At 41.4% G+C, this 12,285-nt stretch overlaps 1 protein-coding gene across 1 annotated transcript; it reads right to left on the reverse strand.

Annotated features, from left to right (window-relative positions):
* Positions 1–5,213: 5,213 nt before the first annotated feature.
* On the reverse strand, positions 5,214–9,908 carry LOC141559135 (uncharacterized). Its single transcript, XM_074297250.1, has one exon. The coding sequence runs from the start codon at positions 8,773–8,775 to the stop codon at positions 6,862–6,864; it is 1,914 nt and encodes a 637-aa protein (XP_074153351.1). The 5' UTR covers positions 8,776–9,908; the 3' UTR covers positions 5,214–6,861.
* Positions 9,909–12,285: the final 2,377 nt, after the last annotated feature.

Below are 12,285 nucleotides of genomic sequence, written 5' to 3' on the forward strand. Positions count from 1 at the left end.
AGGGTCACTACGTGGCTGTTCCCCTCTTTTTCCTTGACTCCTCAAATTCACATTAGGTTGGACCGTGATCCTGGGCCGGGGGCCCAGCTTCTGGCCGAGGGGCCTGGCTGCGGCCTGTCCGGCCGGAGCTCAGCCTGCTCCTTCCTGCCCCGGGGGCCGCTGGACTGGACCGCACTCCCCTTTGGCCTCAGGGAGACAGATCTTCGCGGCTGAATGATGGAAAAAAGTCTCACCTTGTCCCTTTGTTGGTCCTTCTGGCCCGGGATGCATTTTATTTTACACTTGGAGGTGAGGCCCTGCCAGGCTCCCTCGGCCGGACTTTGTGCTGAGAGGGGAGCAAGCGCTCTGGAGCCCCCGGGGGCGGGGCAGAGGTTTGGTCAGGAAAAAGGAAGTGAGGGAGCCCGCAGAGAAGGAGGAGTGGAAGTTTGGCCCTTAGTGATCCGAGTTTCCGCATAAAGGGAGGGAATAGAGTATGAGGGGGTGAGACTCAACTCCGGGGGGAGGGATCACTGCGGGAGGCAGATCACACTGCACTGTGCCCTCCTTCCAGTCCAAGATGGCGGCAGGGGGCAGTGATGAGGCTTAGATTTAGGGAACCAAAATGAGGTTAGGGTTTCGGGTGCGCAGGGAGTTAAATGATAAGGTCCGGAGGCAGGTTCTGGGTTCAGGGAAGCAAAGGCAGAGGTTTGGCTCCCCGCCACCCCTTGGCATTCGGCGCAGGAGTAGGGAGTTTTGGGGACTCCCTCCTGGCCGCAGGAATTTACAGACGAAAACCTGGATCCATCCAAGGGTTTATTTCGGGGATTGGAAGTGAGGTTAGAAATCCTGACTGAGGCATAAAGTCTGATTAGGGAAAGAGGTGAGGATAAGGAGAGGATGGCCTGGGAAAGAGGCCCCTTGGCATCCCAAGCACATCAGAGCATGGCAGGTTTGGAACTTCTGCAAGGGGAGGGTTTTAGTTTGGCTCTTTTATGTGGAATGTCTTAGTCGCATTTGGGGCAGCCCAAGTTGGCTCAGACCCAGTGGGGGCTGGGAGAGCCCGGATCTCCTATTGGAATTCAAAGGGGCGCTTTTTGACCAGGATTTGTAATTGAATCCCAGTTTAGTGTCACCTTGGGAGGCCTGAAGTGAGGCAGGAGCAGCAGCGGATGAACCCTCTTGAGCTTCTGTCAGGTATCATCTGCGTTACTGTATCCCATTCTGGGCACCAGGGTTGAACAAGGTCTCCATACATTGTAGCATGTACAGAGAAGTATTGCCAGGAGTGAGCAGCCTTGTCCTGCTGAGCCTCAGAGGGCAGAACTGGGAGCCTCGAGTGGAAGGGACAAAGGGGCTGATCTAGGCCTGATCTCAGGAAAGACTGCCTAATAATTAAAGCTGGCCCAAAGGGTCACCTTGACAGGTGGTGGGTCCCAACCTTTGAGGCCTCCATATATTGTCAATAAGAAGTAAAGGTAAAGCTCCAGGTGGCCCAGAGAATGGTCAAACCATTACCAGCACTGAGGACAGCCAAATGGGGGCTGGAGGGACTGGATAATAACAATCATGTGATTGCCATTCACTAATGAGGAAGTCTTACCCAGACAAACATCTAGTAAATGTCTGAGGCTCAATTTGAAACTCCAGGTCCAGAACTGTACCCATTTTGCCTCCTCAGTTGATTTAAGGAGATCATTTTCTGATTGTTGAGTTCAGGTTCCAGACAGAAATACCTAAAAATTAGTTTGATTGAAGCGAGGGAGCTCAGGGAAAGGGTGAAATTAGAAATCTTGGTTTTAGAAGGAGCCTTCAAAGCTGAGAGAGGGAATAAGCTCTACTGGGGAGAAGTGACATTGAGAGAAGCAGATTTCGGAAGTCCAGGAGGGAAGGCATGAGTGAGCTGTGCTGTCAAGAGGATGTAGACATGGGAAATCATTTTAGTGGAACTGAGAATCCCAGTCTGCAATCCAGGATGCTCAAGTGACTTCAGGAAACCACCAATAACAGTCCAGTGATTCGTAAATTGTTTTTCCTGGATCTATATTCCAAGTTGGTTGTTTTTCCAATAAGGTATTTTACATTAAAAAAAAAAAAATGTTTCTTGATGTCTCATTGAGTTATTTGCTTCCACTTGGCCAATTTTAATGCTTAATGGATTTTTAATTATTCCCCCCCCCTTTTTTTTTTTTTTTGAGACTGGAGTTAAGTGACTTGCCCAGGGTCACACAGCCAGGAAGTGTTAAGTGTCTGAGACCAGATTTGAACTCCCGTTCTAATGAATTCAAAGCTGGTGCTCTATCCACTTCGCCACCTAGCTTCCCCCTTCCCTTTTCTATTTGGCCAATTCCATTTTTAAAGGAGTTATTTAGTGGATTTCCCCACTCCTGTGCCAATTCTGTTTTTTAAGCAGTTGTCTTTTTCCAGTATATTTCTTTTCCTTTTTGCCAATTCTATTTTTTGAAGTTATTTGCTTCAATATATTTTTGAACTTCCTTTTCCAAGATGTTGACTCCCCTCCCGTAATTGTTCTATGTATCTCCCATTCCCTCCCACCCTCACCATTTTTCTTTGAACTCTCTTACTTGATTTCAGAAATTCTGTTTGAGGTCTTCCAAGAGAACTGTTTGAGCCTGAGACCTATTGACATTCCCCTTTGAGGATGTACATGTGTACATTTTGCTACTAATGCCCTCTTCTGAATTTGTGATTTGATCTTCCCTGTCTGTCACTTTCTACAATCAGGAGTCTTTGGGCTTAATTTATATAGTTGAGCTGATTGTGGAGCCTGGAGGAGATTGTCCCAAACTTCTTTTGGAAGGGCGCAATGTCCTGTCACAGGCCCACAAGGGTCTCTCATTGTTTTATCTCACTGGGATCAGAAGTAATGGCACCTTGCTGGCCTGTTGTGCTGAGATTCAGAGGATCAGATTTGGCTTTTTAACTAGGGCTGGAAGTCTCATAACTGGCCTTCACAGCTACTGGAAGGAGGCTTCAGCTGCTGATCTTTGCCACAGCTAAGAGCCTCATATTAGTTTGCCAGTTCTGTCCCTGTGCTCCTCCTGCACCCAAGGTAGACAGACCTTTCCTGAAGCACTTCCTCATTATCTTCAGCTGAAAAATTGCTTCATTCTGAGTTTTTTTGTGGGTTCAGTCATGCCAGAATTCATTTAGAGACTTGTTTTTTGGTTGATTGAGGGAAACTAGGGAAAGCACAGAAACTTTCCTGGCTCCTCTCCTCCATGATAGCTCCAACTCTGATCACTTATAATTTTTTTTTCTGTTACATTATTGGAGGTCACATGGAGAATACCTACTTTATACTTACCTGAGATATAATTTATTACTTTTTTGAGATTGCCTTTACTGCTCATAGGTACAAATATACTTTATTTATGGTCTGTATGTTTTCCAGTGTGTGGAAGTGTTCCCATACCATACTGACATTGCTTTTGGATAGCTAAAATCCTCTGAGAACAATGTGATTCTATTATGGGGGTTCATAAGGAACTATATAGGTACCCATTATATCTCCCAAGAAAGGTATCCATTTCCCAGGAGCTTCATTGGCTAAGCTGCTTTCATACTGGCCAATCCCCCAAGTTGTCTCTCTTCCCAGGGAACTGCTCCACTGAAGTTCCTCTCTGCTTATAGTTGTCCCTCCAACAGAGGCTTCCTTTCCTTCCCATTGCGGTCCTATTGCTATCAGTTGGATTCCTAATTGGTACTGCAGCTACTTTCAAATGCTGGGCCTCTCTGATAGGATCCTTTCAGCAGAACTAGCCATGAATTAGCTGCCCAAAGCTGGTTGATTCACTTGTCCCCATAGTTTTGTAAAATCAGTGGGTGCTGGAAGACACACAAGAGGACTCGATTGCTTGGACACAGCAGACCAGCACTTTCTTCTTCCTGACACACCCCCAAACCTGCAACCCAGGAAATGAAGATATGCCCTTTGATTGCGGATTCAGAGTTACCCAGGGAAATGTCCTTACTCAGGGAGAGAAGGTTCCGGGCATTCTCCAGCATGATCTCCTTGTACAACTCCTTCTGAGGAGGGTCCAAGATGCCCTACTCCTCCTGGGTAAAATCCATAACCACATTCTGAATGTCACTAAATCCTAAAGCACCAAAGTCTGGAGATGTAGGGCTGAAAATCACTTCAGAATTCTACAATCTAACCAACCCTTCCCAATCTACAGGAGAAAACTGAGCAGAGAAGGGATTGGCTCAAAGCTGATGCCATTTCTGAGGATCAGAGTCAGCTACTGCAACCATGGTCATTAAGAGTCTTACTGAGTTTTTAGAAAAGCATTTTATAGAAGCAGTTGGAATAAAGGTGAGAAATGTCTTATTATTGAATGCGTTTCCTTGGGAATCAGAAAAGTTTGTGTTTTATCTGTGAGGGAGATGGATCTTTGGAGAGCAAGAAGATGTTGGGATATTTCTTCCTTTGCAGAACTGATTGAATTAAAATATTCTAAAGAAAATTCTAGGGGCCGCTAGGTGGCGCAGTGGATAGAGCACCAGCCTTGAATTCAGGAGGACCCGAGTTCAAATCTGGACTCAGACACTTAACATTTCCTAGCTGTGTGACCCTGGGCAAGTCACAACCCCAGCCTCAAAAAAAAAAAAAAAAAAAAAAGAAAAAGAAAAAGAAAATTATGTAAAGAGTTTGTGAGAAACTGCTAAGAACAGCATACTATTGAGAAAAAGTTTTGTTTCTTCACTGAGGTCACTTTGGGTAGGATTTTTCATGGGAAAAAGAGCTCATGCCTTTTATTTGTAATTTCATCTATCAAAGGTGTACCAATGATCAAGGTCTTTGCTACAGGGCACTCTTTCCCTGCCTCCTCATGTCTTCAATGTAATGGTGACTTTGTCCTTATGATAACTAACCCTATACAGTTTATATATATTTATATAGTAGAGCTAACATAACTAACTCTGGTCAGTTTGCTAAATTCCTTTAGGATCCTAGGCTACCATTCCATGTAACAACCATTTATGTTCCTTTAATGGAGTCTTCCAAATTCTTTTCCTGTGCAATCCTATTGCTCTTTCAGCATTATTTCATATTTCCCCACACTGGTTCTTATTTTATCTCTTCATTTTCTCTACAATCTCTTCTCCTAAATAACATTACCTTTTGGAAAGGAGAATGGCCTTGGTGAACTTGTGACATATTTGTTTCTAACTAGGAAGTGCTACCCTGACCTCCTCATGGTCTTTGTGTAATCCACATTTCACCATTCATTTTTTTTTTTTTTCATTTCTGAACTGAGGAATTTATTGCTCTTTTACACTTTTTGAGCTTGCCTTGGATTGCTGCATCTTTCCTTTTCTCTAAGGTCCTTTGATCACTTCTTCTTCCATAAGATAAGTTTTCAGTGAAGAAAGGAAGTCCTGATGGACAACTCATCTCTGATTGATTCCTTAACTCATACCCAAGAGAAGATATTGCAAATCCGTTTTCTTCACAAGCCTCCCACAGCCCCTTTTTATTAATATGAGGTAGGGGCTAATGGAATCCCAACCTTCTCTCAAGGAGAAAGTCCAGCTATCTCTTCATTATTCCCATGGCTCTACTCCTTTGGAACTTTTTTGACTGAATCAAGTGCCTCCTTCCCACCCAGAGGTTAATCCATCTTTCATTCATGGTTAGATAGAGAGGGGAAAGCCAGGAGATAGTAGTATCCTAAAAACTTAAAGAGAAAATTCTGTAGGAGAGAGTCATCAAGAATGTCAAAGGCTAGAGAAGAGTCAAGAAAATAGGGATTGGGGAGATGAGCTTCATGAAGTTGCAAAACAAAAACCAGCTGAGGAGACGAGGAAACTGGAAAGATTGAGGTGGAGAAAGAAAGGGAACCAGATTTGGGGGGATTGGTGGGTATTCTTATGGGACATAAGGGACACCAAGCTCTTATAAGACTTGAAAGTTGAGTGCCTCAAAAGGCTTCTTTTCTTTGGGGTGGGGGAGCACTCCTGGGGGAACTAGCACTGGGAGGAGAGCAAGAAGGATGCAGAGGGCTGAAACTTGGAATAAGTGTACTGAAATCAAACAACCTGTCACTTAAGACTAATTACCTATTTGATACGAGACAATGAATCCATTAGCATATGTTTGGATAAATGTCTCTTCTCACAGTTGATGCTGGGTGAATGTTTGGTGTTAAGGTAATCCTGGATTAGAGGGCAGAGAGACAGAGGCCAGACACTCACTTGGGAGCAGGAAGAGGAGGAGAAAGGTGGAAATTCTGGACTCCAGAATTGAGAAGAGATCTTTGGCAAATCTGGCAGCTTGCCTTCTTTCACTCCCCCCCCCCCCCTTAAAGACTTTTCCTTATCCTGACAAAATTTAAAGACAATGAGCAGAGGTAGCTAAAGAGCAAGAGAGGAAAGGGAATCTACAAGAGAATCTAAAGGGAAAGGGGGAATGAAGCAATGTAGATTAACATGAAAGCAGAAGAGATGAACTAATGTCTAAAGAAAGCAGAGGTAAAAGACATATTTATGACATCTTCTAAATGGGAAAACACACATAAAAATCTACAAAATTGCCAAGCTAAGAGAATAGACCCAGGGAATAGAAATCCTAGAATCTGCCATGACAACCCTCCCCAAAGGAAGAAAAAAGAGAGAACAGTGAAGGAATAAAAATACTCAAAAAGGGAAGGATAGCTTAGAAGAAGTGAAGGAAAAAACAAGAACATTAAAAAAAAATTGGTCCCTTTCTAAAATAATTTTTTCTTTTTTAATCCTTTAAATTTCCTTACAAATCTGGCAAAAAACAATCAGAATTTTCTACAAAACCCTTTCCGTATTCATTACTTATTTTTCTTTCCAGTATGGCTGATCCGATGTCCAATAAGATTTCTCTTTTGTCTAAAAGTCTTTCCACATTGGTTCATAAGATTTCTCTTCAGAATGGATTCTCTGATGTCCAATAAGTCTTCTCTTTTCTCTAAAAGTCTTTCCACATTGGTCACATTCAAAAGGTTTCTCTCCAGAGTGGATTCTCTGATGTCCAGTAAGACATTCTTTTCGTATAAAAGTCTTTCCACATTGGTTACATTCATAAGGTTTCTCTCCAGTGTGGATTCTCTGATGTACAGTAAGATATTCTTTTCGTATAAAAGTCATTCCACATTGGTTACATTCATAAGGTTTCTCCCCAGTGTGCCTTCTCTGATGTATAGTAAGACATTCTTTTCGTCTAAAAGCCTTTCCACAGTGGTTACATGCATAAGGTTTCTCTCCAGTGTGGATTCTCTGATGTACAATAAGATATTCTTTTTGCCTAAAAGTCTTTCCACATTGGTCACATGCATAAGGTTTCTCTCCAGTGTGGATTCTCTGATGTCCAGTAAGATATTCTTTTTGCCTAAAAGTCTTTCCACATTGGTCACATTCATAAGGTTTCTCCCCAGCGTGGCTTCTCCGATGTTTAATAAAAGTTCCCTTTATTCTAAAAGTCTTTCCACAGTGGTTACATGCATAAGGTTTCTCTCCAGTGTGGATTCTCTGATGTACAGTAAGATATTGTTTTTGTCTAAAAGTTTTTCCACATTGATCACATTCATAAGGTTTCTCTCCAGAGTGGATTCTCTGATGTCCAATAAGATATCTCTTTTGTCTAAAAGTCTTTCCACATTGATCACATTCATAAGGTTTCTCTCCAGAGTGGATTCTCTGATGTACAGTAAGAAATCCCTTGTGTCTAGAAGTCTTTCCACATTGGTCACATTCATAAGGCTTTTCTCCAGTATGGATTCTCTGATGTACTATAAGATCTCCCTTGTATCTAAAAGCCTTTCCACATTGGTTACATTCATAAGGTTTCTCTCCAGTGTGGACTCTCTGATGTTCAATGAAACCTCTCTTGCTTCTAAAAGATTTTCCACATTGGTTACATTCATAAGATTTCTCTCCAGTGTGGCTTCTCTCATGCCCAGTAAGATATCCTTTTTGTGTAAAAGTCTTTCCACATTGGTCACATGCATAAGGTTTCTCCCCAGTGTGATTTCTCTGATGTTTAATAAAAGTTCCCTTTAGTCTAAAAGCCTTTCCACAGTGGTTACATGCATAAGGTTTCTCTCCAGTGTGGATTCTCTGATGTAGAGTAAGATATTCTTTTTGTCTAAAAGTCTTTCCACATTGGTCACATTCATAAGGTTTCTCCCCAGTGTGACTTCTCTGATGTTTAATAAAAGTTCCCTTCTGTCTAAAAGCCTTTCCACAGTGGTTACATGCATAAGGTTTCTCTCCAGTGTGGACTCTCTGATGGACAGTAAGATATTGTTTTTGGCTAAAAGTCTTTCCACATTGGTCACATTCATAAGGTTTCTCCCCAGTGTGACTTCTCTGATGTTTAATAAAAGTTCCCTTTAATCTAAAAGTCTTTTCACAATTGTTACATTCATAAGGTTTCTCTCCAGAGTGGATTCTCTGATGTTCAATAAGAATTCTCTTTAGTGTAAAAGCCTTTCCACACTGGTTACATTCATAAGGTTTCTCCCCAGTGTGGATTCTCTGATGTTTAGTAAGATTTCGCTTACATCTAAAAGTCTTTTCACACTGGTTACACTCATAAGGTTTCTTGCCAGTGTGGATTTTTTCATGGGAAGCACAGATTTCTTTCCAAGAAATGTCACAGTGATTTCTCATTCTTGACTTGTAAGGTTCTAGCACAGAAAGACTTATCTCCTCAGGAGTGTCTTTCATTTCAAGTCTGATCTCTTGCTCTGAAAATACAACCAACAACACACAAAAAAATACAAAAAAATAGAAACTATACATACCTATTTTATTATCCCCTTCCCTCCATCAGCAGAACAGAATCTCAGTTATATTCTATTTCCCCAGGAAAAGAGAAAAACCTTTTTTTTTCTTTTTTAATTCAAACTTCTTATTTACAACACATATGAATTGATCATTTTCAACATTCACCCCTGCAATACCTTGTGTTCCAAATTTTTTTCTCCCTTCCTTCCCCCAACACCCTCCTCCAAATGGCAAGTAATCCAATGTATGGTAAACATGTGCAATTCTTCTATACGTACTTCCATAGTTTTTATGCTGCACAAGAAAAATCAGATTAAAAGGGGAACAAATGAAAAAGAAAACTAAATGCAAGAAAACTACCAAAAAAACTAGGTGAAATACTTAGTTGTGATCATTGGTCAATCCCCATGGTCCTCTCTCTACTTCAGAAAGGACTGTTACAAACATTTTTGCACATGTGGGTCCTTTTAACTCCTTTATTCTTTATCTTTATGATACAGGTTTAATTGAGACACAGCTGGATTAAAAGGTATACACAAGGTGATAGTCTTTTGGGCTTCCATATTTTCTCCAGATTGACTGGGTCAGTTCACAATTCCAAGAATGTATTAGTCTCCCAGTTTTCCCACAAACCATACAACATTTGTCATTATCTTTTCCTCTTATCTTAGACAATCTGAGAGATGTACAATGATAACTCAGAATTGCCTTAATTTACATTCTCTGAATAATTTAGAAAATTTCTTCATAAGCCTAGAAATTTTTTTTTTTCATCTTAGCTGAGCTATTTGGGGTAAAGTGACTTGCCCAGGGTCACACAGCCAGGAAGTGTTAAGGTTCCAAGGCCAAATTTGAACTCAGGGAACCCTGACTGCAGGGCTGATGCTCTATCCACTGTGGCACTGAGTTGCCTCGAGGATTTAATTTCTAATGAGCTTCATGCTGGATTTTCATTGTAAACACAGAAAGTATTTTCATTTTCACTAAGAGCACAACTCAGACCATCAGCTCAGAAGGGTTGATTAACTTGACCCAAATCCCAGCAGCGCTGACTGGAAATCACACCCCATGAATGGGCACCCTCTGCCTATAGTATTTGACAAATTGTCTTCATTCTCAATTTTTCCCTTTCCCATTCATGGTCTGCATTTTCAAGTTATAACTTTCTTTCTTCTTTTTTTTTTTTTTTTTTTCCTGATACATTATTTAAATATTAACCCTGTTGAGGTTTTTATGTATTTTATCAGAGGTATGGGTGATTTTGTTCTAATGCTTTTCTTCTTTCAAATAATCATTGCTTATTTGTTTTTAAAAATTTATAATCACATGCCCTGTATATTCTTTTCACAAACCCAATTTTTAAAAATTGCAGGAAATCATGCACACATGAGAATATGGGTCTCTTCCAGAAAATGGAGTTAATCATCCTGTGGGGCAGAGCATGTTATTGCACCCTTCCCCTTTAGAAGTTCAAAAAAACTGGGGCAGCTAAATGGCGCAGTAGATAGAGCATCAGCCCTGAAGTCAGGAGGACCCTGAGTTAAAATCTGGTCTCAGACACTTAACGTTTCTTAGCTGTGTGATCCTGGGCAAGTCACTTAATCTCAATTGTGTCAGCAAAATGAAAGAAAGAAAGGTAAAGACAGAAAGTTCAAAAGAACTCTTGAAAGATTGATAAAATGATCCGAGGGATTTGATTCAAAAATGTGCCAGTGCTGTATTAACTGATAAATTGTCCCTTGGACAACAAGTATGTGCATATATCCACCTTACCAACTATCTTTCTCAGTGATTTCAAATGACCATGATCAGGAACAAGCAGCTTTTGGGGGTTCATGAGGTGCTTCCCTCAAACTCAGATGGCTGCTAAGTGCAACAGATTGTTCCAGATTCTCAGTTTGACACCAAATTGTTTCCAGAATTCCAGGAAGGTTGGACATTCATCAACAAAGGGTCACAGGCCTCCAAAGGCCCTCAGTGGCTCTTTCCCTGTACCAGAGCAGTTCCCTCATTGCTGGGCTCCCTAGTGATCACATCTCCTCAAACCTGCAATTATCAGATCAAGAGAGTACCGGGTTCTGCACTCCTGCCCCAGTGCTGGCAGCCTACTTGAAAACCAGTCACAGGAATGCCCGGTACAGTCCATCCTGAAATCACCATGGGAGACCACAACCCTTCCACAAAAAGAGTCCTAAAGAGCCACTCATTGGCATGCTGAGGTGGTCTTTTGAATTGAACTTATCTTTGTTTGTTTGTGGCATTTATGTGGCAATTTCTCAAAGGATTTGGGTGGGTTAAATGTTCAGTAGAGTTTCAGTCAGATAAGTGAGATAAGCTACATTACCAGTGTTAAAAAAACACAAACAAAAACCAAATATCTGAAGATATTCTATCTTTTTAAAGGTTTTTGAGTTAAACATTATTTAAAAACAAGAAAAAAAATATAATGTATTATTTGAAATTGACCTTTGAGTACATTTACTATTATTTAATGAATACTTGTCATGAGCCAATGCAAATATAGCTCTCTTTAATAGTAATCACAAGTAATTTCCACTGGTATTTTAAAAAATGAGATTCCATCTCTCAAGGGGAGCTTATTCACTTCTCCTTCTATTGTCCACCTCATACACATGTGACTGTTTTCATCACATCTGTTTCACAATCAGAATAGAGCTGAGGGCACAAGGGGAGAAGTGGGAACAGGGCCTTGAATCATCAAGACCTGAGTGTTCAACCCACCTCAGCAACTTGTTAGTCGACTTACAAGACTGTTTGCCTCAGTTCCTTTATCTATAAGAAGGACCCAATAACGTCACTTGAGTCCTAGGGTTCTCATGGGGATAAAATGAGACAACACTGACACATTGCATGTCATAGCAGGTGCTTTATAAATAGCATAATAAATGCTATTATCCCCCCAATTTAATTCTTTTTCTTAAACCATCATTAATTACTTAGTGATTTAGGGAGACATTAAATTGATCCAATTTATCTGGCCCACAGAGGGTTTTCTACATACTTACTGGTGTGCTGTCTGCCCCAGCAGTCTGTGACCTCCAGGAGATCAGGGGAAGTCCCTTGTCTCTCTTTATGTTCCCGGAGCACAGCCCAGGGCCTGGCTTATAGCAGGCACTTGAATGTTTGCTGACCTGGAGAAGTTCTAAGAACTGGCTCATCTGGGACAACCTGATCTACTTTTGGCACCTTCAGGGGAATTGCATTGGCCCAAAGTGTAAACAATGACTTCTTATAGGATCCCACATGATCATTGGAAGGGACCTATAAGGCCATGGAGTGCCTCCCACTCATTTTACAAATGGGAAACTTGAGATTCAGTGACTGGCATAGGGGAATCTGAGAAAGAGATCTTCCTAAAAAGTATCTGACAAAGAATATCAAGGCTAGTCCTTCTCCCCCAAACCTGTATTCTCTCCAGGGGAACTCCCAGAAGTCACTAGTACTGGTCATATCCCTGCTGTCACCTCACTCACCTGTAGAACAGCTCTTCAGTCCTTCTTGCTC

This window comes from Sminthopsis crassicaudata, chromosome 2 (genome assembly GCF_048593235.1).
Source record: "Sminthopsis crassicaudata isolate SCR6 chromosome 2, ASM4859323v1, whole genome shotgun sequence".
In the NCBI taxonomy this organism is placed as follows: domain Eukaryota; kingdom Metazoa; phylum Chordata; class Mammalia; order Dasyuromorphia; family Dasyuridae; genus Sminthopsis; species Sminthopsis crassicaudata.

Coding starts and splice junctions, on each gene's coding strand:
- LOC141559135 (XM_074297250.1), bottom strand. CDS start 8,775: ATGTATAGTTTCTATTTTTTTGTATTTTTTTGTGTGTTGTTGGTTGTA.